Genomic DNA, 26338 nt, shown 5'->3' with positions numbered 1-26338 from the left:
AGTACATGGTGGGTGACCACCCAGGTGTAAACCAATGTAAGCAGGGGTCGATGTGTGGCGCCCACACCACATGGAGGAATGCCGACCCTCTATGTTACCAGGCAGTACTAGGTGGTAGATGACTCTCATCAACTGGTGAAATACCACCACTTTGCTTATTGGAGGCTTGAAGTGGTGGACCCCATGTTTAGTCTCTAGAGCTAAGTTCTGGTCAACCCTTCCCTATCTCTTCCATCATGCAGTATGATTGATGACTTTTGAGGTTATGATGAATGTCGTGGCGAGATCCAATATTCCTTACATTTCGAGGGTACAGCTCTAAAACAGTGTTCGAAGGCCGGCCGCTAGTTAGTACACCGGACCGAACCTATTGGTAACTCTCTAGGAGGCTTCCGGATCAGCTAGTGTATCTTGCTACCTCTACTCTGCCAGATAGTGACTGGAGGGAGTCAGAGTAGTGTGTATGCCGGGAGCATTGTCGAGGCCACGTTATGTCAAGGATCTGGGTATATTCTTACCACATGTACGCCATATCCAAAAATTTCATTACTTCATACAGTATGTCCCACCCACTTTTTCTTACTATTGAATACACCATGAATTGTCAAACTAATAGAGCAAGTTTATCTGCGAAAAGATCTAAACCTCCCAAGGACTTCCTAATTCATTTCACAAATATACGTGGTCTCAATTCTAATCTCAATGATGTCCATTTCCACTTGCAGTCTGCCAAACCCCATGTACTTTTTCTGACAGAATCTCAGTTATCGGTTGATTCATCTAGTGCTCATCTCAGATGCCCAAATTATTTGCTGTATGATTCCTTTCACCTCAATGGTGGTACTTGTGCATATGTCCATTCTGATATTCCCTGTCAGAGACTTGGCAATTTGGAATCTCCTCTCTTTGATCTTCTCTGGCTTAAAATCTCTCTACCTCATTGTGTCTAATTCATCTGTTGTCTCTACCGTTCTCCCAACTCCACTAATCACTTGGAGCTCCTTGACTTCCTCTCTTTTCAACTTGACTTTCTCCAGTCCAACTTTCCTAACAGTGAGGTAATTTTCCTAGGTGATTTTAATATTCACAACTCCAGCTGGCTTCTGTTTTCTAGTCACACTGATCCAGCAGGTCGAGATGCTGAGGCTTTTGCAATTACTAATGACCTAGCACAGATTGTTCATTTACCTACAACAATACCGGACAATCCTAATCATACAGCCAATACATTTGATCTTTTTCTCACTAACAACCCTTCCAAGTACACGGTCAAAGTGAGTGGTCCTTTAGGTACCTCTGATCACAACTTGGTGATTGTATCTTCTCCAATGGAACCTTTATCTCATGGCTATTCCCAACCTCGTGTTGTTTGGCATTACAAGAATGCAAAATGGGATGACCTGCGAGACTTCTTTTCTTCTTTTCCTTGGTCGGATTACTATTTCAAAACTTCTGATGTCAATGTTTGCTCAGGTCGTGTCAGTGAAATTATTCTTGCAGGAATGGAATCCTTTATCCCACACTCCACTTTAAAATCTCGTCCCTTATCTAAACCTTGGTTTTCCAATAAATGTGCTAAGGCTGTCCAAGAGAAGAATGTTGCATATCGTAATTGGCTTGTTTCTAATTCTTCAGTTTCATTTTCTGCCTACACCAAAGCACACAACAATTGTAAAGCAGTTATTAATCAGTCCAAACTAGAGTTTGAACAGGCTAAGAGTAGAAAACTTGCTTCTTGCCCTAATGGTAGCCAAGCATTCTGGTCTCTTGCCAAAGCTATTGGCTGCAACTTTTGCCCATCTCTGCTCCCATCTCTGTCCAAACCAGATGGTTCTGTTGTCACTTCAGCCAAGTATAAAGCTGACCTGCTAACATCCCATTTTTCTTCCAGCTCATGTATTAATGATCTTGGAAAAACACCTCCCACCATTCCCAACACGCTCCATTCAATGCCTCCTGTGGTCTTCTGTCAAAAGGATATCAGAAAGATTTTGATGAATCTTGATGCTAAGAAAGCTCCAGGTCCTGATGGTATTTCTCCACTTGTTTTCAAAACCTGTGCTCCTGAACTTACTCCTATTCTTTGCCGCCATTTTTCACTTTCTTATTCCAAAGGTTTTTTCCTTCTGCTTGGAAATTTGCTTATATCCAGCCAGTTCCTAAAAAGGGTAACAAATCCCTCCCATCCAATTATCGTCCCATTGCAATTACTTCTACTCTTTCTAAAGTAATGGAGAAATCAATTAACCGCCAACTCTTAAACTACCTAGAAACCTTCGGTCTGATCAACGATCGCCAGTATGGATTCCGTCAGTGTCGATCCACTGGTGATATTCTGGCTTATGTTACCGATTTATGGACTAATTCAATGGAAAGGTTCGGTGAAACACAAGTAGTTGCTCTTGACATCTCAAAGGCTTTTGATCGTGTTTGGCATAAAGGTCTTCTAAACAAGCTTCCATCTTATGGTTTGCCAACTATTTTTAGTAATTGGTTATCCAGTTTTCTCTCTGATCGCTCACTGAGGGTGATGGTAGATGGCTCTCTGTCTTCTAACTTCTCCACTAATGCCGGTGTCCCCCCCAAGGTTCATTCTTTCCCCCACTCTTTTCCTCTTGTATATCAATGACCTTCTTCCACTGACTGGAAATCCGATCCATAGTTTTACCGATGATAGCACATTGCATTCAACTTTCCATTTTGAGAAACCTTGTCCTGCTCAAACAGATTCAACTTCACAAAAATCTGCTACCAATTCCTTAAATGCCGATCTTCAGGTAATTCTCCAGTGGGGCAAAGACAACTTAGTTGATTTCAACCCTTCTAAAACTCAGTCTTGTCTTATATCTCGCAAAAAGGATTCTTCTGCTCCTATGCTTATCTTTAGTGACACTCAGATTTCTAGGCAAAATGATATATCTCTTTTGGGGATTACCCTGACTTCTAATCTCTCTTGGCACCAGCACATTACAAATATTGCTTCCTCAGCATCTAAAAAACTTGGTTTTCTCTTTCGCTCTCGGCGTTACTTTTCTTCCAAACAGCTGCTCACTCTGTATAAATCGCAAATCTGCCCTGCCATGGAATATTGTTCCCACATCTGGGGTGGTGCCCCCAAAACCTCTCTCAGGCTTCTTGATTCAATTCAGAAGTGGGCAGTTAGGTTAATTAATGATTCATCTCTAACAGAGTCTCTCCACTCGCTTTCTCATAAACGTACTGTTTCTGCTGCATGCCTCTTCTGCAGATACTTCCATGGGCACTGTTCTTCTGAATTGGCTTCTATAATTCCCGCTCTCTATTTCAAAACAGTCCGAACACGTGCCGCCACCAGCCAACATCCATTTACTGTCAAACTTCAAACCCACAGAACCAACTTTTCATCTTCCTCATTTATTCATTCAACTGCAGTTTTCTGGAACAACCTTCCTTCATACGTATTTCCTGAAAATTACAGTCTACAGAAGTTCAAGTCCAATGTCAACAAATATCTTCTTTCGTCTTCTCAACCTCCAACCCAAGCACGGTACTAAGTACTATAGGTTCTAATACCTCTCGCGTTTGGGGTTCACATAAAAAAAAAAAAAAAAAAAAAAAAAAAGCTGGCAACTTAAACTGCCAAATACGGCCTTATATCCCTAATTCCATATGTTGCTTTAAATGGCCAAAATATGGACACTCCCAACAAGGATGTAGAGGTGATGCCATTTGTCCAATTTGTGGTTCCAAGGAGCATACACAAGCAGACTGTTCAGCCTCAAGTCTCATTTGCCCCAACTGCAAAGAAAGTCACCCCGCCTTTTCCAAATCTTGTGAAATATGGAATGCTAAATGCTAAATGTGGAAAACAGGAAAGAAAATCCAAAAATATAAAATAGAGCACAGTCACGTACCCCAGGCATGCAGATAGGTTATGTCAACCATGCCCAGTTGTTCATATGCATCTTACACTCAAAGCTTTCATTCAACAGCAGCTCAAACAGATGTATCAATACCCCCCAACACATCTCCAGCTAACTGGGTTAAAAACACATTATCAAACTCTGTAAAAGACACACACCAAATTAAAATCAGTGAATCGACCAACACTCCAATCAGTATCCCAATTGAGACTCGGACAGTCTCGCATGACAAAGAAAAACTAAAAACTACTAAAGACAACAATAAACCTGAATCATCCACCAGTAGTATGGAAGTAGATGTAAACCCAGATCATGAAGAACCCATACTAGAACTTCACGCAAACGACACTATGGATACTGGATGCCCTACCTTCCCAAAAAAAGACCGAAAAAAATCCTCCTCAAACAAAAAAAAAAAAAAAAACAGTCTGATGAATCATCCTCAACTAAACCAAAATGAACCACAGCATTGCAGAGACTTTTGTTCCAACACAGATGATATTCAATACCTAATTAACCAATATTCTCCGGTTGCCTTTTGTTTACAGGAAACTCTCCTAACCTCACAAATTTCTCCTTCGATAAAGAACTATTGCCTGTATCGAAGAGATCGAAATACTGCTAATGCTGCCCATGGTGGTGTGGCAATCCTAGTAAATTCAAAGATCTCAACTAAACATATCCCACTTCAAACTGAAATAGAAGCTGTTGCTGTTCGTATAACTCTCCATAGTGCAATAACACTTGTCTCAATCTACCTACCACCAAACCGTACTTACTCTTTAAAAGATCTTGAAGACCTCTTTATACAGATACCTCCACCTCTCTGTATATTAGAGGACTTTAATGGACACCACCCATTATGGGGCTCTCCTAAATTGGATAGATGGGGCCGACTAATTGAAAGCTTTTTGGAGGCACTAAATCTCACCATACTCAATACTGGTGCACTGACACACGTACAGCTCCCAGCAGGACACACCTCAGCAATAGATCTCTCAATTTGTTCACCAGTACTAGACCCAACCATAGTGGTATGTAATAAACGATCCCATGGACAGTGACCACTTCCCAATAGTAGGCAACTTTCTGGAAGCAAAGACTCATTCAATTCAACCCTGCAGAAAGTGGAAACTTGTCCGAGCAGTCTGGGCAAAATTTCATTTATCAATTGACCTTGATGAGGGAAAATCTGCCTCCAGCATATTGATAATGTGATAGATTACATCACATTGCATCTTCTAAATGTGGCTAAAGACATGATACTACTATCAAATCTGCTGGGCCGAAAGCATTATAATTACTGGTGGAATGACAAATGCACCACAGCAAAGAGAGCAAAAAATAAAGCCTGGAATTTGTTTCGGCAGTGTATGAGCACAGTCAATCTCCTTAATTATAAGAAATTAAGGGCAAAAGCACACTTCATACAAATGCAAGCTAAGAAAGAATCCTGGACCCATTTTGCATCCAGTTTTCACAGAAATACTGATCCCAAAATAATATGGAAAAAAATTAGACAGCTGTCTAGTAAGTTTCCTACCATACCTTCTCCAATCCTCTCCTGGAATAAGAAAGATCTATCTGTCTAATCCTGTAGATATAGCCAATGTTTTGGGCAATACTTTTGAAGAAATCTCAGCAACATCAGCCTATACTACCTCATTCCAACGAATTAAAAACACTAAAGAAAAGCCTTGTTTTAATTTTGAAACTTCCCACCTTCTCCCATATAACAAACCTCTGCAATATTCTGAACTGTTACATGTCATTAGAACAGCCCGCATTGGTGCTGCTGGGCCAGATGGGATTTATTATGTCATTCTACAACATTTTAATGACAAAGCTTTGCACCTCCTAGTCTTTTACAATTGCATATTTTTAGAAAATGTTTTTCCAGCTTCTTGGCATCACTCTACAGTTTTGGCATTCCTGAAACCTGGAAAAGATCCATCCAACCCCTCTATAGCTATAGACCCATATCTCTCTCAAGCTGCCTCAGCAAAATCCTTGAGAAAAGGCGCCTCCATAGCCAGGTAGGCAGGAGCAGCAGAAGTGCGTAGCACACGCTTCTTGATTAGACCGGAGTTTGAGCCCGTGAGCCACCAAATATAGAGGATGCGGAAAGGTCAGGGAATGACCACCGCATATCCCCAGAGCAATATGGCCTTAGTTGCTAATGCTCCTAAAAACCAAATAACAACATAACAACATCCTTGAGAAAATTATCCATAGAAGTCTTATCTGGATCATTGAGTCAGAACAGCTAATGAGCCATAGTCAACATGGCTTTTGTCAAAACAGGTCATGTTTAGATCTTATGGTCAAGGCTGAATTTGCCATCCATAATGCTTTTGTGAAACATGAACATCTAGTAATGGTTTCAATAGACAGAGAGAAGGCTTTTGATAGCACCTGGCGGCATGGTATACTTAGTGATCTTTACTTTCTCAGAGTACATGGCAACCTTCCTATATTTATTGAGAACTTTCTACATACTAGATCATTTCAAGTTCGATACCAACATGCCCTCTCCAACTTTCATTCAGGATGGTGTTCCACAGGGATCAGTATTGAGTGCCACTCATTTTGCTATTAGAATTGATTCCATCAGTAAACAGCTTCCAAACACAATTGAGACTTATCTTTATGCAGATGCATCTCCTTCCATTCCCAAAACATGAGATCTATTGAAAGACAGCTTCAAATATCATTAATAAAATACAACAATGGGCCAGCCTCAACGGCTACCGACTCTCTCAGCAGAAAACAATTGATACATTTTTGTAGACAACGAAAACTTCATCCGGATCCTGAACTTTAAATTTCCAATGTCTCCATCCCAATCGCTACTAACATCAGATTTCTAGGATTAATCCTTGACCACAAATTAAATTTCCTAAATCGTATTAAAAATATACGGACTTCCCAATTTCTGCCCAAACATGGTCAATCTATTCATTTGCCATTATTGGATCTGCAAATAGATTCTCCTCTAATTTTTGCATAAATGATGTTATGTCAGTTTTTAAATCGATCCAGCCAACCATTGTTACATACAATTGTCGCGTTGAAATTGTTTAGCAAATATTTCAGCTTGAGCCTTCAAGATCGGACTGTTCATTGAAAATTCAGCACTTTGTGTGGTGAATCATTGAAGCAATGCTTCATCAACGTTTGTAACCTTGCACTTTCTAATTTTTTTTTTTTTTTTTTTATATTTTCTTTTCCAGTGCCAATATGTAAACATCATTATTCTTCCACAATGTCGATACACTTGAAAAGGACAAAACGTTTTGCACTCTTCAACATTTTTTGCACCATGTAGAACTTGCAAATAATTTCAGTTGTTTCATGAATCGAGAGACACTTTCTTGTTAGTAGACATGTTTCCGAAGGAAGGGTTTGTTTCTAACTGATTTTACTTTAAAATGCTAAAGTAGTCTGCATGAAAACTTCTTAGAGGTCCCAAAATGCATACAACATTCTTAAAGTCCTGAAATGCATACAAGGTTCTTAAAGTCCAGTTTCCAAAATTCTTAGAAGTCCTGAAATAAATTTATGGTTCAATTGAACACAAGACAATCTGTAAATAGGGTATTGTGACAAGCAGAACGCCAATGCACTTGTATACTCCTGTCCCTAGGACAAGGTCATAAACTGGCTGCTAATCTGATGCAGGTGGTCATAAAGCTAAGTTGCCCTTGTCATTTTTGTCTATTCCAATAATTGAGTTTTTTCGATTATCCAAGGAAGTAAGAATTTTCATAGTTACCAAAATTTGTTTGGTATATCCGTTAGTATGCTCGTTATAACAGTGAGCGATTGTATGGAAATAAGCATAAATTTAATCATTACGGCTTTTTGATCATTATAGCCATGATCTCATTATTTCTGTGCTTGTTATAACCAAGTTAGACTGTATACAGTATACAACTTTTGACAAGGTAACTTTTTCAAAGGTTACCAGAATCTCAATTTTTTTTTTTTTTTAAATTTAAATTCTTCGTGCATTATAACCTTTGATGTTTTTGCACCATTAAAACCAAAAATCATCATCAGTATGACCACTTATTACTTAAAGATATAACACTTATGTATGCTCTTACACTGGTACTAAATCCCTGTGCTACTGTTTCAGCATCCCTGTTGACTAATACCAATTTCTTTACAAAGAAATTGGTATTAGTCACAATCCAAAAGAGGTGTCTTTTCATAGACAACTTTTAAGTAAAAGTTTGAAAGCTGTGCTGCTTCACAATGGAAATGCACTCATTGTTTCCTGTTCTCTATTCATAATAAATGGAATTGTAATCTATTCATATTAAATGGAATGTTTGTGGCGACATAATGCTGAGGGATTTCCATGGTAGATTCATTGGTTTTTCTGTCTGAAATAGCAGCAGGACAGTTGATCAACATTAGAACAGTCTGGTAAAATTGAGTTTCAGCTTGGTGCACACCATGTAGTAAATCTCATGGATCTTAGTGAAAGTCTTGCTTCCACCACTCTATATCAAGCTGATCAAATTATTTGTTACAGCATGTCATCCTCAGTATGACACTTTCAAGCATATACAATGTTTCTAAAATTGCCCGAAGCAGAAGTGAAGGGTAACATATTTATTGGTCCATAAGTTAAGCATACGTTGGTTTTGTAAAAACTGAAAGACAATGATTGATGCTGAGTGAAATATTTGGCAGTAATTTTGCCTTGTAATGAATGTTTCTTGGTATGCCTTGTAATGAATGTTTCTTGGTTCCTTGTAATGTTTCTTGGTAACATTAAAAGTGGGAGTTACAATTATCTAATTGACAAGTTAAGTGAAAGAAAAGTGGGATGCAGAATGTCAATCAAACTTCATTACTTGCACTCTCACCTGGGTTTTCAGACCAAATCTGGGTGATGAGAGAGTGTGCACCAAGACATCTAATGCAGACAATGGTCAACAGGTTTCAATAAGGAAGGTGGGATGAAACTAAGATTACACTGACCACAAAAGATATCAAATGGATGTTTAAGAAATTTTTTTACTAACCTGAATGTTTACTGAAGTTAAACATTGTTCATAAATATGATATAGTATTATTGCATATTTACTTTTCTTTTATTTCTAGGCAAACCATTGATAATATACAAATGAACAAAACCTTTTTGAAAACTTGATACATGACATTTGTAATTCAAGTAGTTTCAACTCAGAATATCTCAATGAGTACAACAAAAACAAGACTCTTAATTATGAGAAATCAAGACAGTTGAACAGTCTCATATGTTATCAAACAGGTGTATTTGCCTCAAAAAAATTTTTATTTAAAGTTACAAAAGAAACAATGAACAGTTTGCTATATATTTAGATAGAAAGAACTACCCTTTTTTGGTCAAAATATTAAAGAACAGTGCAGTTATACTGTATGATAAAACATTAGTTGTAAGTAGACAAAACATGTCTGAATGTGACAGTAAGAGTTTAAATATTACATGTAGCCTTGCATACAATGAAAATAAGAATAATTTTGACCAATAACTTTTACTATTTCCACAAAAAGAACCATACTGCAGTTTAAGCCAGTGTTTCTCAACAAGGGTTCTGTGAGAAATTGCAGAATTCACACACGAGGAGTTATTATGCTTTGAAAATAGCAGAAGGTTATTGAATTGTAGCAGGGTGCTTAATGATTTTGTAATAACTGAGAACAAAGTAGAGGAGAAATTGTTGAAGTTAAACATAAGAAAGGCACCTGGGGTGGATGGGATCTATCCAGTTATATTAAAGGAGGCGGTAAAGCAACTAAGCAAACCCTTAGCCATAATTATGAGAGCGTCCTTGGACTCAGGGGAGGTCCCCACGGATTGGAGATGTGCAAATGTATCCCCAGTTCACAAAGGGAGATCAAAGGGTGACACGAGTAATTACAGACCAGTTAGTTTAACTTCTGTTCCAGGTAAAATAATGGAGTCGCTGGTTTAAAGATGCATTGCAGGATCACCTAGACAAGACTGCAGCAATTATTCAGACACGCATGGGTTTGTTAAGGTAAAGTCTTGTCTGACAAATTTGATAGGATATTATCATGTGGTTACAAAGGAACTGGATGCAAAAAATAATTTTGATGTCATATATTTGGATTTCAGGAAAGCTGTTGACACTGTTGCTCATGGAAGACTATTGTACAAATTGAAGCAGAATGGTATTAAGGGTAAGTTGCTTCAATGGATAAAAGGATGGTTGAGTGGAAGAAGACAGAGGGTGGTAATTAATGGGTGCTGCTCTTTGTGGACTAATGTTATTAGTGGAGTCCCACAGGGTTCAGTGTTAGGTCCACTGTTGTTTTGTATATTTATCAGTGATATTGATGAAGGTATATTAAGCTTAGTGTTGAAGTTTGCAGATGATACAAAGGTTGGCAGGGTTGTTAATGACAATAATGGCAGTGTGCTACTGAAACAGGATCTAGATAATTTGGGCAGATGGGCTAAGAAGTGGCAACTGAAGTTTAATCTTGACAAATGCAAAGTACTGCATATGGGTAGAAGTAACCCCAGAAAAACGTATCAGCTGTGTGGTACTACACTTAAGGTGGTAGAAAATGAAAAAGACCTGGGAGTAATTGTGCAGTCATATATGAAGTTTTCTGAGCAATGCAGACAGGCTGCCAGGGCAGGTCATGGGGTTTTGTCAATGATATATAGGAATTTTGCTAGCAGGGAGAAGGAGGTGATTGTCCCTCTGTATAAGGCAATGGTCAGGCCGTGCCTTAAGTACTGCATACAGGTCTGGAGGCCTCATTTTAGGAAGGATAGATTTGCTTGAGTGTGTACAGAGAAGGGCAACAAGATTGGTGAGGAGAATGAAGGGATCCTATTACCAAGAAAGGCTTGAGTTCTGCAAATTGCAGTGGCTGGAGAGTATGCACCTGCGTGGTGATCTGATTGAGGTGTATAAGGCCTTGAATGGGTTGAGTACGCTGAATTCTGATGGGATCCTTCCACTTGTTCAGATTATGAACCTAAGGGGGCATAAATTGAAATTAAGAAAAGACAGATATAGAATAGATGTGCAAAAATTTGCCTTTAGCCAGTGGGTGGTTAACTGCTGAAAAAAACTTCCATCTGTCATTGTGGAAGTCGATAGGTTAAATAAATTTAAGGAGGAACTGAACTGGCATTTGGAGGGAATGGTGTGTTTTTTTTTTTTTTTTGGCTGAAGCTGCATACACTTGCTTTCTTGCATCACATGCCACTACTACTGATAAATAAATAAATAATTTTGAAATACTACAAAAAATTCGAAATATCTCTCAAAATATTGCCTATAAACATTGTGATAGGTAGGGGTTCTGGTGTTCTTCAATTTATGAAGAACTTTCGGAATTCCTTCACAAGGAGAAAGGGAAAAAAAAAAAAGATTGAATGCATTTATCCCATGCGGACACAAGATTTTTGTTTCTGTACCTTGCTCAAGTCTTTTGGTTGCTGTTGATGCCATTAACTTCCTTTCATTGTGAACATGGAATCTACATCCTGTCAGATCATTCCTCGGTAGTCTCTTTTTTTTTTTTTGTCTTATAGGTATATTATTATTATTAATTTTTTTATTCATGTTTTACTTTTTCTGGCTTGATTCAATTATCCAGATTTGAATTCTGGGACAATTCACATATGAACCCAAGGCTATGCAAACAATCAGGATGCGACTTTGGATTAGAATGTTCAGGTATGTGGGTATTCGTATAATTAACACTGAGTGTCTGTGTTGAATGCAAGAGGCAAGAATTCAGAAATACATTATAAATATACAATACAGTCAATATATACTTAGTATATAATATACAACATACTAAAGAAAATAAATATTTAATACAACTTTCAGTTATTTTTGGTCATTAATCTCTTTTTTTCTTGTAAACCTATCTTCATTTGGTTTAGACCTAATATGTACTTCCTTGTTTTCATAACTTTTATGACTTACTGAACCCAATCAGTTTCAATTACTCTGACCTCCTATTCTATTAACCCCCCCCCTTGTTTCTTTTCCAAATATTTCTTAGAACACACATTATAATAACCCCTGTTACTTGAAACCATCCTCACTGTTATTCAAAGCCAGTACTATTCAAATTTCCTTTTTAATAATACATTTACTTACTAATAATTTACTTAATTTATAACTGTACTAATAAATTTGAGAGTTACCTCAATATCCAAATAGGAGATCTTCTTTTCCAACTTCTGGGATAAAATGAATTAGAATAAATCAAAATTTACATTTAATTTTAAATCTCAGAGTATAAGCAAATTATAAAGTTACCTCAATGTGCTCATACTTCCTGTATGTGAACCCTCCAGGTACTGGAAAACAATTCGACATCAGCCAGCCCCAGTATGTTAATTTATAACATACTAAACCAATTCAAAGGAAAAGAGGAATGGGTCAGCATCCTTACTAGGTAAAAAAAAATAAATAAATCAATCCACAGCAGGATGGAAACCTCCTCAACGATTCATATTTAGGGAAATGGATCATAATCTGCCATGCTGGTCCAGTGCGGGGGCAGCAGATAGACCGTATTTAGCAGTCAGGGGTGGGCTTGAACTCCAGTCTACTCAGACCACTCTTCTACAGAGCTCCCCATAGCAGAGTGGTCAGGAATAGGAGGAGTGCAGGTCTGCACTGGATCAGCATTGTAGATTATGATCCATTTCCCTCAACATGAATCATTGAGGAGGCTTCCATCCTACAATGGATTGATAATGGCTCCCCCCTTACACTCAAACTCGGTGAAAGTGACTTTGGAATTGACAACTTGGCAAAATGTCACAATTACGTAAGTTAAGATAAATTGCCATATAATTGTACCATTTTGCTTTGGTTACAATGTCATTTCAAAATTGTGTGCCTTGACTAAACATCAAACTTTAGTGAATCAATCAGCAATATGTATTTGCTTAAAAAATTGTCCCAACCTGCCATTTCCAGTCATCTTTTGCATCTTGAATAGTGTTGTATTACATTAGAATCTGCATTAAGAACCACTATCTACTTTTATTTCTGCTCTTTTAAAAGTTTACATTGTAATATTTTATTATGCTGCATAGTAAACTTATTGATATTATATGTGTACCTGGGATACTTTGGTTATGCAACCAAGCCATTCCTTGTTGCATGATTAATACAGTACTGCATATTGTTTTCTTTGTAAACCAATGCCTCATTATGGAAGTGTTTTTTGTAATAAGAAACTGATAGTCTCAAAATTGAGCTCTTTGAACTCTTGAAAAGTAAAATCGTAAACATTTAGTATCCATTAAACATGTGTAGTTATCAGTGTACTTGAGAACATTGGTTTCATTTTGAATTCTAATCAGTTTGCATCATATTGCAAAAGTTTTTTTACACAGCACAGCACAGTACAGTACTCTGAAAATGGGCAACAATTGAAAAGTTAAGTGTGTGAGGAGAAGTGAAAATGAGAAAATGAAAGAGGAATATGAAATGTGAAGAAAATATTGTTGCTTGTGAATTTAACTTATTGAGCTCAATAGTGCACAATTTAGAATTTAAAAAAAAAAAAAAAAAAAGCAATGGAGTCATTTGAAAAGAATTTTTAGCAAAACAAAACTCCTGAGTAAACCTGAACATAATAATAAGATTCTTTATTAACATAAATTTTATACAATAGTGATTCCTTACACAGAAAGCCAGAGGAATCTTAGTTTGTTTATACAAGTGATTTTGTTTTATAATAGAAAAAAAAAATGAAATAAAATAATAACTAAATAATAATTAATAGATAAAAACAAAGATAATCAAAATGTAAAAATCAAGTAGTAATTACAACGAAAAAGGTCTACAAGTTTAGCAGAACATGAAATAAGATCGGCACTTACATAAATATCCTTTACAGACAGCAAGATAGGACAAGATGCCATCGCGATATGTCTTGTCTACAGTCCACAGGTCGATGTTGAGCGAGTTGAGTGTCCAGAGTCATATTTGGGAAGGGTCTCTTGAAATTCTGTAACTGCTGAAGCCTTGAGCACAAGGTGGGGGTATTACGGAGATGTCTGCCTAGCAAATGCCAACCAACCGTCTTCCGGACGTTGATGTGATCCTGCTTAGCTGAGCACAGATGAAGGAATGACTTTATTTTTAGCACATGGGCACTGTGGACGTGTATTGCAGGTTGGAACAGAGTGCAGATTTAGATGTCATGTAGATCTGGTGCGACCACAAGGTGGCCCACTTCAGCACCCAGAATTAGAGGCCCCACAGTTTCCTGAGGCTGGTGGCTGGTGCCGCTGACCAAACTTCCACGGCATAGGAGAGCACACTACAGAACTAAGTTGCAAGGTATTTCTTGATTATTTGCTTATTGTACATTTTGCACAGATCTATTTTCATTCCCCAGAAGGCTCTGAGATCTTTGGAATATTGAGCTTGTATTTGTTTTTTATAGGTGAGGTTGGCATCAAGGATTACTCCTAGGAATTTGACACTGTCTGTGGGAGTCAGAACATTTCCTGTCAGTTCTGTACTTAGAGAAGATGTCATCTGACTTGGCATAAAGATGAGATAGTTTGACTTCTCTGAATTGACTGACAGGCCAAAAAATTTGGCATACTTACAGAATGTATTTAGGTAGCTGTTTACAGATTCAGAGGAGGTTTGTCTTGTGTGTCACCAACATGGCGTTTGCATGACAAGTAGCATACAATATCATCAGCATATGATAGGAAAGCTGGAATTTGATCCATTAGTGGAACTAATATTGCTGCAAATAGCAAGGCTGAGAGAGAGAACCACCTTGTGGGATCCCTACTTCGATGCTTTTAAAGACTGTAATGCCATTGCCTGTGAAGTGAAGCATTCAACTAGATATCAGATTATTGAGGATCTCGAGCATATTTCCGGATATCCCGTAGAATCCCATAGACTGAGTCGAAAGCAGATTTCATGTCCAGAAAAATGGTGTGATCTTAGCATTAGCATTAGTAGAGGCATTTGATGCAAGCTTATGCAGCATCAGCCAAAAAAAATAATAAATAAATAAATAAAAAATAACCACTTCCACTTCGCCCCTCTGTTCATTCGAAATACCTGTCCAGCTGATCCTTAAACTTATTTAGGCTATCAACTTCACAACAAGGGATGGAAGTCTGTTCCACCAACCAACCACCCAATGGTTAAAGGCAAATTTCCTCACATCTATCCTACGTCTGTCTTTCCTCAATTTGAATTTATGCCCTCTCAGGTGATTATTCTGAGCAAGAGGAAGAATCCCATCAGCATTGAGCATGCTCAAACCATTCAAGGCTTTATACACCTCTATCAGATCACCTCGCTGATGCCTAGTCCCCAGACACTGTAATTTGCAAAACTTAAGCCTTTCTTCATAAGAGCACCCCTTTGTTCCATTCACTAATCTTGTTGCCCTTCTCTGTACTCGTTCCAGCATCTCTACATCCTTCTTGAAATGAGGCCTCCAGACCAGTATACAGTACTCAAGGTGTGGCCTGACCATTGCCTTATACAAGGGAATAATCACCTCCTTATCCCTGCTAGAAAAATTCCTATATATCATCGACAATACACCATGAGCTACTCTTGCCGCCCGTCTGCACTGCTCAGAAAACTTCATATATGCCTGCACAACCACCCCCAGGTCCCTTTCATTCTCTACCACTGTCAGTGTAGTACCACAGAGTTGATACGTTGCTCTGGGGTAGCTGTTTCCCATATGTAGTACTTTACATTTGTCAATGTTAAACTTCATTTGCCACCTCTCAGCCCATCTGCTCAACCTTTCCAGATCCTTTTGCAGTACCATAGTGTCAGTAGTGTCCTTGACAACCCTGCCAACCTTCATATCGTCTGCAAACTTGGACATTAAGCTTGATATACCATCATCAATATCATTTATAAATACAAAAAACAATAATGGACCCAATACCGAACCCTGAGGGATTCCACTAATAACATTAGTCTACGATGAGCAGTGTCCATTGATTACCACTCTGTCTTCTCCCCCTCAACCACCCCTTTATCCATAGCAGCAAATTACCTCCAATGCCACACTGCTCCAATTTGTGCAGCAGTCTTCCATGTGCAACAGTAGCAAAAACCTTTCTAAGATCCAAGTATATAATATCAAAGTTATTCCCTGCATCCAGTTCTTTTGTGACTGCATCATAGTATCCAATCAAATTGGTTAGGTAAGACTTCCCTTAACAAAACCATGCTGTGTCTGAGCTATAACTGAAGTCTTGTCTAGATGATCCTGCAATGCTTCTTGAACCAGTGCCTCCATTAATTTTCCAGGAACAGAAGTTAAACTAACAGGTCTATAATTACTTGTATCGCCCTTTGATCCTTCTTTGTGAATTGGGGTCACATTTGTACATCTCCAGTCCATGGGTACTTCCCCTGAGTCCAAGGAAGCTCTCATAATTATGGCTAAGGGTTTGCTTTACTACCTTTGCTGCCTCCTTTAATATAACTGGATAGATCCCATCCACCCCATGTGCCTTTCTTGTATTTATCTTCAACAATTTCTCCTCCAACTTGACTCTTAGTTATTACAAGATTCTCTAGCTTACTGCCAGAGTTGAATACACCTCTGGCATTCCCCTTGCTGAATAACTCCTCATGTGTGAATGTCGATGCAAAATACTCGTTTAGTTTGTTAACTACGTGAGCAGGATCATCAACAGTTGACCCATCGATATCAAGTGGACCAATCTGATTCATACCCTTCCTACTAGAGTTTACATAAGTAAAGAACTCTTTGCTGTTTTTCTTTACATCCCTTGCCAGAGATTTTTCGTAATCTGCCTTTGCCTGCCTAACCTCCTTTGTAACTTGGTTACAGATCAACTTGTTTGTATCATAGGCTTCTGTGTCACGTGTTAATTTGTATGTATCCCATGCATTTTTCTTCTCTGCCATGTCTCATTAGTTCATCTGACAGCCATTTAGGCCTAAACCTTGAACAATATTTCTTAGTTGGTATGTAAAGCCTAGTAGCTTCCGAGATAAGTTCTTTGAATGCTTCCCATTTTGAATTTGCTGTTGGTAACATCATCAGTTGATCCCACTATATAGAATTTAAATACTGTCTCAGTCCATCAGTCGCCTTTACGAAAGCAATAACCCTTCCCTTTACCCCTGATGGTAGTTACCTCTTTGAGTAAATCCCACTTCAGCACACTGTGATCACTGCCACCTAGTGGTTCATTTACCTGCAGATTCTTAATGCATGAAGAATGACTACTGATAATCAAATCAAGAGTATTACTCTCTCTAGTTGCCTCCCAAACATGCTGATGTAGAAAACAATCATCCAATAAATCCACAAAAGCCTTGCTAGTGTGTGAGTGATCAGCCCCCAAATTCCAGTCAATATCTGGGAAATTAAAATCCCCCATTATAAGACTCTCTGATTTACTGGCCTACTCTATTTCACTGTACAGTTTCTTATTATACTCATCCAATAATACATTAGGCCTATAGCACACTCCTACTCTCAATTTTGATCTCCCAATGCTTATGTCACACCAAACTGACTTGACACTTCACTGTCCAGGAATGTCGACTGGCTTCACTTCTTGGATTTTATGTATTTCTTAACTAATAGCATACCACCTCCTCCCTTCCTATCCTGTCTATCCTTTCTGTAGACATTGTACTCCCCAAATTCCAGTTCTGCATTCCTTATATCTGTGTGACACCACATCTCTGAAATCCCCACAATATCTGCCTTTGATGTTTTGAGCAATACCTCAAATTCATCAAATTTATTTACAAAACTCCTAGCATTGGTGTACATGCAAGTATACATGCACCTGTCGTTTTTCTTAGCTACCCTAACACAACCCATGTGTTTATTTGTACCCCAATGATTCCCAGCAGTCTCTGAAATATCCTGCATCTTATTTTCCAGGCTGCGGCTCATTCCAATAGAAGCAGTGCAAGAATCACTTTCACCCCTGCCAGTGGCTATTGTTAATCTATTAGTCCTTGTATCCCCCCAATCTAGCAGTTTTCCAACCCACCTAACACTGCCTCGATAGCATCAGCAAACATTCTTGCACCCTTTCTATTTAGACCCCTTCCTGTAGAAGCAGTCTCTCCTGTTAACAAGTACAGACCAGGCTGAAAAAAATTCTACCCCACGAGCCTTGCACAATCTTTCCTGGGCCGAATTGATCGACAGGGCTCTCATCCTATACTCCCTCCTATTGTGTCTGGGCAGAATTGCAGACACTTTCAAATTCAACCCTAATTCACGGCTTTTTTTCAACAGTGACCTGTACTTGTTAAGTAATTCCGACAATCTTCGTTGTCATTCCAGGCTTAAACTGTTTTTTCTGTGATGAGGACTGTAGGCAGGTTACAGTATATCTATTAGGCATGGCATAATGGGTATGTTCTGGCCTATGCACAAAGTGCTACATCATTATAGATGCACTTCTCCAGGCATTTCAGGAAGGGAGAGGCAATTGATATTGGCCTGAAGTCAGCCGGTGTTTTTGCACGAGGCTTCTTCGGAACTGTCACAACTCTGTATGACAACCAACTTGAAGGCACCTGTGCATATTTGAGTACTTCGTTGTAGAGTTGAGTGAGCTCTTTGCTGATGAAATAAGAAGCAATTTTTAGACTAAAAAGAGGTATTGTGTCAGTTCTTGTGGTGGACTTGTCAGGTAGTGAATTTATTATTTTTATTAACTGTTCTTTAGAAATTTCTGTATTACTTTAAAAGCTGAAGAAACTTTAAACACTTCGTTCCAAGGATATGCTTCAGACACATACTAATCTCGCTTAAAACGCAGCACATGCTTACACCATTTCTGGAAATCTAAAGATAGAGGGATGCAAGTATGACTTGTGGACCACATGTTTTTCCCTGTATAGCTGGCCGTTCATGAAATTGTCAATAGCAAATTGTTTACTCTTCTGGAAATCCATCCTTGCTTTGGAAAATTTGGCGTATGACTCTTGCGAAGGCGACTTCTTGTAGGCTGCCTGTTTTTCCCTAAAGGCCTCAGTCAGGAGGTGATTCCACCATGGCTTTGAGTGGGGATGTAAGTTTTGGACATTGCAGACCTTGCAATGAATTCCATCCATCTCGAAAGCCAGTAGGTAACCTCACTGATGTTAAGCTCAGTCAGTATGTTCCATGGGTAAAGTTGGAAAGAGTTTAACTTTTCCAATGTTGATGTATTTTGGATTGTATACTCTCCTGACAGTGTTTGTAGTTTGTACTTGCGTACGTTCATCCTTAGGTGCCTGCAGAGATAGCATATCAGTAATTGGAACGTGATCAGATGGGAGGAAGTTCTCAGTTATGGTCAGGGGTTTCATTTACTGAACAGTTTGAGAAGATGCAAGACCAATGCTCATTTAAGACATGTTCAATGATAGTGTATCTAGGAGCTTCTTTGTGGCTGGCAGTGGAAGGTTCAAGTCTGAGGATGATAAGCTTTTGCCAATGATTGATTGTGGATGACAGCCATGCTGTCAGATTAAGGACAGAATCCTCAGAAACTGGTGGAGGGAAATAAACGAAACACACACACACACACACACACACACACACACACACACACACACACACACACACACACACACACACACAGAGATCGCCGACCGGGCTAGCCGAGTGGGTAAAGTACCTGCCCGGCAACCCAAAGGTTGCGGGTTCAATTCTCGCCTCGGGCTTGGATCAAAGTACTGCAAAAACCTTGGGAGGTGCAATATGGCCACAGAAGCCGATGCGCCAACAACTACCAAATAAAAAAAAAAAAAAAAAAAAAAAACAGAGATCAACAAACCAGCAATTTGGTAGATTCCAAGAACAGCTATGTCACCTCCTGTATAAGTGGATGCCTTAATCAGGGGGAGTGAACTCTTTTGACAGATTGCTACGCCGCCGCCTCATCTCTCTCCCAATTCTATTAGCAGCCAGTGTGTGATACCCAAGATTTGAGGTGAAGGCAGCAATTTCCATTTCATCTCTGAGCCAGGTTTCAATCAGAATGACGAAGTCATACTCTGTGCAGGAAAGCAAATCAAGTAGGCCATCTAGTTTGTTTTTGACACTCCTGATGTTTTGTAGGAAACATCGAATATTTACTTCGACAGAAGGTTGTACTATGAAGAGATTACTCTCGGAACAGTATTTGCTTTTCATATAATGATCTGAAATCTCGTCCCGGGATCGATGTCATATTCAATGTGCCCTGTTTCTGGATATTCTAACTGGAATGCAACTAGTCCGATGTTTGCTCGTCATCTCCATGCTAGACATCCACAAATTGCACCCGCTCTTGGATATAATTTGACTCCGCTAGAGAGGACAGGTAGCTATGCTGGCATAGTTGTGCATTGTTGTGGAATGGGGTTTGGGCTTGATAAATTCTTGGCCTTTAGTCTGCCATAGAATGGCATTACCAACAGACCTCTGGGCCAGTATTTGGCATTGTGGTATTGTTGGTAATTGGGCCCATCAGTCTGAATCCTGAAGGAAGCAAAAGATGGATGCTTGGTATTGATTTTGAAAGGCTTACCATGTATGCCTAGTTCCTTCAATAGTGCCTTAATTTCTTCAACTTTTGTCAATGGATCCAGCCTGCTAATGAAGATATTTGTGTGAGTATTGCTGGTCGCTTGGTGATCTTGTATTCTGAGGCTAGTATTAACTACTCTCATGACAATCAAGGTGGTTATGCTGTTTCTGGAATGCCGTTGGCGTGGGGATGCTTGTGTCGGTTGAGGTCCGGGCATCTGGCCTTGCTGTGCTCCATTCATGACTGCAATATCAGAGTTCTGTTTTGTAGATTTTAGCATGGTGCTATAGGTGCTGTCTTTAAAAAGTGCAACTATATCCGTTTCAGGTAGTAGCAATGACTCAGGTGAGGGAGATGGATGTTCCTGTGGGTTAGGACAGGGGAGCCTAGTGTTCACGGGCAAGAGACCTTGTAGTAGGCTCAAGGACTTTCATTGATAAACTTCAAGCTGGCCCAGACATTCCCTTAGTGAGCTATTTTCTGAATTCAGTTTTCTTAGAATGCCTTCAATAGTTTCAAGTTTCTCAAAAAGTGCCACCCCTGAAACACATCACACCATATGAACTGGTGCATTATGACCCACTTAGTCCATGCACCATTAAACCTCAATACAAGCAAAAAGCGCAGCTGACTGAAGCCTTTGATTCCGTTTGAGAACAATTATCAGTAACCCCATGCAAAAGATTGCATGGGGTTACTGATAATATGGTCGTAGCCGGTTCACTGAGAGTGGAATTGTTGTGTGATGATGTCATTAACATCATTCAACATTCCAGAGGGAGAGACTGTGGGGGAGGGAGGCAAGTGCGCTAAAGGAGCAGCCAATATGTCAGCTATATCTGACGAATTCCTATTTTGCTTGTGGCAGAGTGCACATCTCCATTTTGATTTCCAAGTTGCGCAGTCCGTTTTAGATCTTTAATGCCACTACAAAAATTGCATAAAAGAAGCTGGAATGATAAACATTTTATTAGGCAGTTGGAAAGTTTTTCGCAGCTTGAGCAGGGTTGAATATTTTTCGACAGCATTGTACCCAAAATTCACTAAACACTACAGGGAGAGATATGTCAAAGTTGCCGACAGAGTAAAAGCAGAGTACTTACTGACCAAGGAATGTTCATTCGGGCTAGGATTAAGTCAGGTGGTGAAGAGCTGACCACGCAGTATGTGGGCTCCAGCGGGTAAAGGAATACACACTGTACTCACAATGGCGAACAACAAGGTTCGATTCAACTTTAGCAATACTGCCAGGAAATCCGAAATTACTGGACAAATTAGTAGCAAAAAGGACTTCGATACTGATGTTGATGAGGCTCACTTAAAGTGGTTTAAATAGCAAAGAGCAAAAATATCCTGGGAAATGTTCTCTTTTAACTTAACTCATGAACATCTTGTCAAATTTTTGGAACAGAACTTTGTGTTTCACTGGTTGGATAGATCAATTTAAGCTGTCACAACATACATGTTTGTTTATCAAATGTGTGTATATATTTTGGTAAAATTACAGGTAAAGATTTGAACAATACAACTGCTCTAGAGTGGTTCAATTCTGTATGGCCCAAAGTGCACAAAGGATATGCTGACAAAGACATAAGGAAGATGAGGAGGCCCTTTTTAAATTAGTTCTTGTCAGGACAATAGAATTCAAGTAAAAAAAGTGCATATGCAGTAAACTCAATATCAGCTCTCATTTCCATGGGTCAGAAAAAAAAAAAATGTTATGGAAAAATCTAAAAATCCTACAAGGTTAAAAAAAATTACCTCTTTGATAGAGAGCAAAAAAAAAAAAAAAAAAAAAGCTTGGATGACATCAGCAGCCTTGTTTGAATTTGAGCTATTTCATTGGGATTGTTAGAGGCATGGTCAAAAAAATTTTACCTTTAGACAATTATGCCACATGTGAAGTGGATGTAAGCATGATTAAAAAAACATGAAACTTGGGTGGTTTTTCCTGCAAACACAACAAGAATCTTTTGTATAGGTAGGTGTTTTTTATTTTTGATTATCAATTTTACTTAATGATTGCTTCTCTTGAAAGAAAAGCAATATAACAAACACTAGATATCTGGAATTCTGTTCCTCACTCCATTTGAAAATGACAAACTTCATTTTCACTCCTAGAATATTTGAAGAATCTCGGGTTGAAGCAATGGAATTCTCCCATTTGACAATGCTGACAACTTACTTTTTTCCCCATTAGAAGTTGTCTAAGGACAACTGAAGTTTGAAACATTACTATACTACTGTGCTCCAACATGACATTACTCTGTTAAACTGGGCATACTGACACTCAATTTGTACAGACAATCCAACTTTCAAATAATTTCTTGAGTTGTGCTGTTTGCAGATCAGATCACTCCATTCTTGATTTCTGTTTTCCACAGGCCTTCAGTCAACAGCTCAAATTTCTGCTTTTAGAACCCCCCATACAAAGAAAACACGCCCTTATTTTTCTCATGATTACTGAAGAGTAATCATGAGAAAAATAAGGTAACTCTGTAGTGGAAATCATAATCCATGCTGTTGACTGCATTTATTACACATTTGGATTTGTTTCCATCATTTAACAAAAGTCTCTTAGAACTATTTAGTAACAAGTTCGTTTTTCTGTTAATTTTTAATGCAAGGGATGGGCTTGATGACATAATACCAGTTTCTCAATGTGTGATCTAAATTTGCTAAGAAGGAGTCTTAAATCACTGTGTTGTACTAAATATGAAGTTGGGAATGCAATAAGTAGCTTCTTAACCACTGTCCATAGTGTGGGATAGTAATCAGAAATTTTCTTCTATAACCAAAACTTTTGATAAAATTTCTTAAACTTCGTTTCAGCTCAGTATCATTTTGTAACTCCATTAGTTCTTCCTCTGATACCCCAACTTCCTCAATATCTAAAAATCAATCAATTCGTCACCCAATCAAGAATCTCTATCAAAAGAAGATCCTTAAATCATTCAGACATGGTTTTTTTTGCAGTGTATCCAAAATGGTCACAGACTCTCAGATCATCATCCTGTATCCCACCAATTTTTTTAGCTCAGACAGAGAGGGAAATTGATGTAGCTTGTGATGGCCTATATTGCACTTGAATAAAGTTAACATTAAAATAAAAGTGGGTACTACAGATTTGACCTTAATAAGGTTGATATCATTTCCTTGTAACTGTAAATTCATTTAATTGAACTTTGCAAATAATTAGACAAATATGCAATGTCATACCTGATACCTTTTAAGTTTATCACTGAGAAAAGCATCTTTCTCTTCAAAAACTCCAGAACAGAGTCAAAAAGGTTATAAAAGCATCTTATGCAATTGCCTTTTGTCAATATGAAGAAACAAACATTAAATCTTCATTCTCAACTCAAAGTTCCTGGAATAGTCTACTGTTGAGAGCATGGGCTTTGATTTTATTAACGCCAGTAATGACTTGTGAAGGTGATCGCTGAGGTTTTTTGCAACCAGATTTTGGCGATGAATGACACAGTGAATGGTAAAGACATTTGGTACAACTTTTTTCAAGTATGCAACACAGCCTTGGTAGTGACCAGTCATTGATGGAGCACCATCTGTCGCGAGAGCAAGTATGTTAGCAAAGTGCTCAGCACGAAATATCGACTCACATTTAGTATCTATTTTTAACTGCCTTGCAAACAACAACTCGAACTAAACTTCCATCTTTCATAAAGCACACATATGTTAGACGCAAAGATTCATTGCCTGTCAAAGTTTCACAGTGACACAGTGAATGGTAAAGACATTTGGTACAAATTTCTTAAAGTACGCAACAGTAGTGGCCAATCATTGATAGAGCTCCATCCGTCACAAGAGCAATTATGTTAGCAAGTGCAATTTTGTTGTCTTTAAAGAACTGCTCAACAACACTAAATACTGACTCACCTTTAATCTGTTTCTGCCTTGTAAACAATTATTGAACTGAACTTTCATCTTTTATAAAGCTCACATATGCTAGAAGCAAAGATTCTTTGCCTAGAAAAGTTGACTCATCTAGCTGTAATGCAAATTCTTAGTCCTTAGGTATGCTACACAACATATCTTCCACGTTCTCAGCCATTTCATATGTGTCTTTGAACCGAATTGTTGCTTAGAGGAATACTAATAATTACTTCATGTGGTGACTTATGTAAAACAGTACTCAGAACCTCACTTTCTGCTGGTAACATGAATTCATGTAAAGGAATCTTTTATGCTTGAAATAATAATAAAAAAAAAAAAAAAAAAAAAAATACTGCAGAGACCATTGTTCCTATGGATACTTGTATTAAATTCCTTTCCCAGGAAATTTTCTTTTAGAAAAGATACTTCTTACCATCACTTGTTTTTTTTTTTTTTTTTTTTTTATTCCCCTTATTTGTTAAATATTTCATATTTAATGTTTGGGCATTCAATTCTCCCTCTCATCCCTTTTACAGTGTAGCTATTAATCGCTACCTTGAGTATGCTTTGGCATTGGTTTCCTTTTTACTAATGAACTCTTGAAGTTATTCTGTGCACAGCAGATTAATACAAAGCAGATGGGCAGCAATGAAGTTAGTCTGGCCTTTTATTATCCTGAAAGAAATAGTCATGGTCAATGTTTACATGAATTGCTAATTCATGAGGATTGACAAGTATATGATCTTTTTCCCTTCCTTGGAAAAGAGGAAATAACATTTTTAAATTTGTTATAAGATGGATATGGGAAAAAATTCAAACAAACTGTAATTTTCTCTTTCAAAAAACAACAGTAGACCAATTGTACAATACACAAGTTTCTGTGAGTAAATATGATGATTACAAGACTATTTTTTAAATAATCAAAATTAATGACTGCAGATTTTTTCTAGTTTTAATTAGGTCACTGTCTGAACTACTGAATATTAACATCACAATCAAGCCAAAACCAAGTAGTAACATGGTAAGTTATTAATGTACTCAGAGATTATATTTTTATTATTTATACCTTAGATGTTACTTTGATAAAACTGAATATAATTTTTGTTACAGTAATAAATATCTGTTACAATTATAGGTAAATTTAATACTGTAGAGCTTGGATAATTTGAAGCTGAATAGCAACAAAATTACTTCATATTATTATCAACAATATGAATTTTGTGAATGACTCTGTATTAGAAATACAATATTAGCAAAACAATTTTTTTTTTTTTTTTTTTTTAAGCAGTTGTCTCTTTAAATTGCAATTTTATTTTTTAACAAAAAATTGACATTTTTGTATTTTCCTGCTGGCTCAAGTATAGCACATTAATTAATTTAAAAAACTGTTTAGATAAAAAAAAGTTCTAAGCTATTGTTGGTGTTGATAAAAGATGAGCAGTTAGTTGCTAATATTTTTATTGGCATTTCTTAAGTTAAAGAATGTGAGTATTGAATGGAGAACTTATTTACTTTAGAAAGAAGTAAACAAGAAATAAAGAAGTAATTTATTTTCTAACCATATAATGGTGGAAACTTGTTTCACATAATGAGATCATTGAATGCTGGGGGGGGGGGGGAACACTGCAGTAATGCTTAACTGCTGTATAAATGCAAAAACTATTGTATATTATATACCTCAAATTAGGTACATGCCTATTCAAAAGCTAACTAAAGGAAGATACGAATTTCTGGCTTTTTCCTTTTCAACAAATACACAAACTTCTAGTGCATTTCAGAGAATGGAAAATTATCATTCCCATTGTCTTGTACTTCAAAATAGTATTAGTAGTGGCAAGCTTATAAAAAAAATTGGCCAAAAAAAAAAAAAAAACTACACACTTCACCCATCCATACCATCCAAGAATTTGTCTAGTTCTTTGAATTTATTCAAACCACCCACTTCCACAACAATAGATGGAAATGTGTT

General features: G+C 37.8%; 1 protein-coding gene across 1 annotated transcript in view; it reads left to right on the top strand.

Annotated features, from left to right (window-relative positions):
• The window catches only part of LOC150076359 (protein bicaudal C homolog 1-A-like), a 195523-nt gene that overhangs the window by 18856 nt on the left and 150329 nt on the right, over positions 1-26338 (top strand). The window contains exon 4 of the mRNA XM_090387331.1: positions 25320-25390. Within this exon, the coding sequence (XP_090243457.1) occupies positions 25320-25390 (71 nt within the window). The remainder of the gene's footprint in view (positions 1-25319; positions 25391-26338) is intronic.

This window comes from Mastigoproctus giganteus, chromosome 13 (assembly GCF_048544385.1).
Source record: "Mastigoproctus giganteus isolate SK-2022 chromosome 13, ASM4854438v1, whole genome shotgun sequence".
Taxonomy (NCBI): domain Eukaryota; kingdom Metazoa; phylum Arthropoda; class Arachnida; order Uropygi; family Thelyphonidae; genus Mastigoproctus; species Mastigoproctus giganteus.
This window is presented reverse-complemented; position numbering and strand designations above follow the sequence as displayed.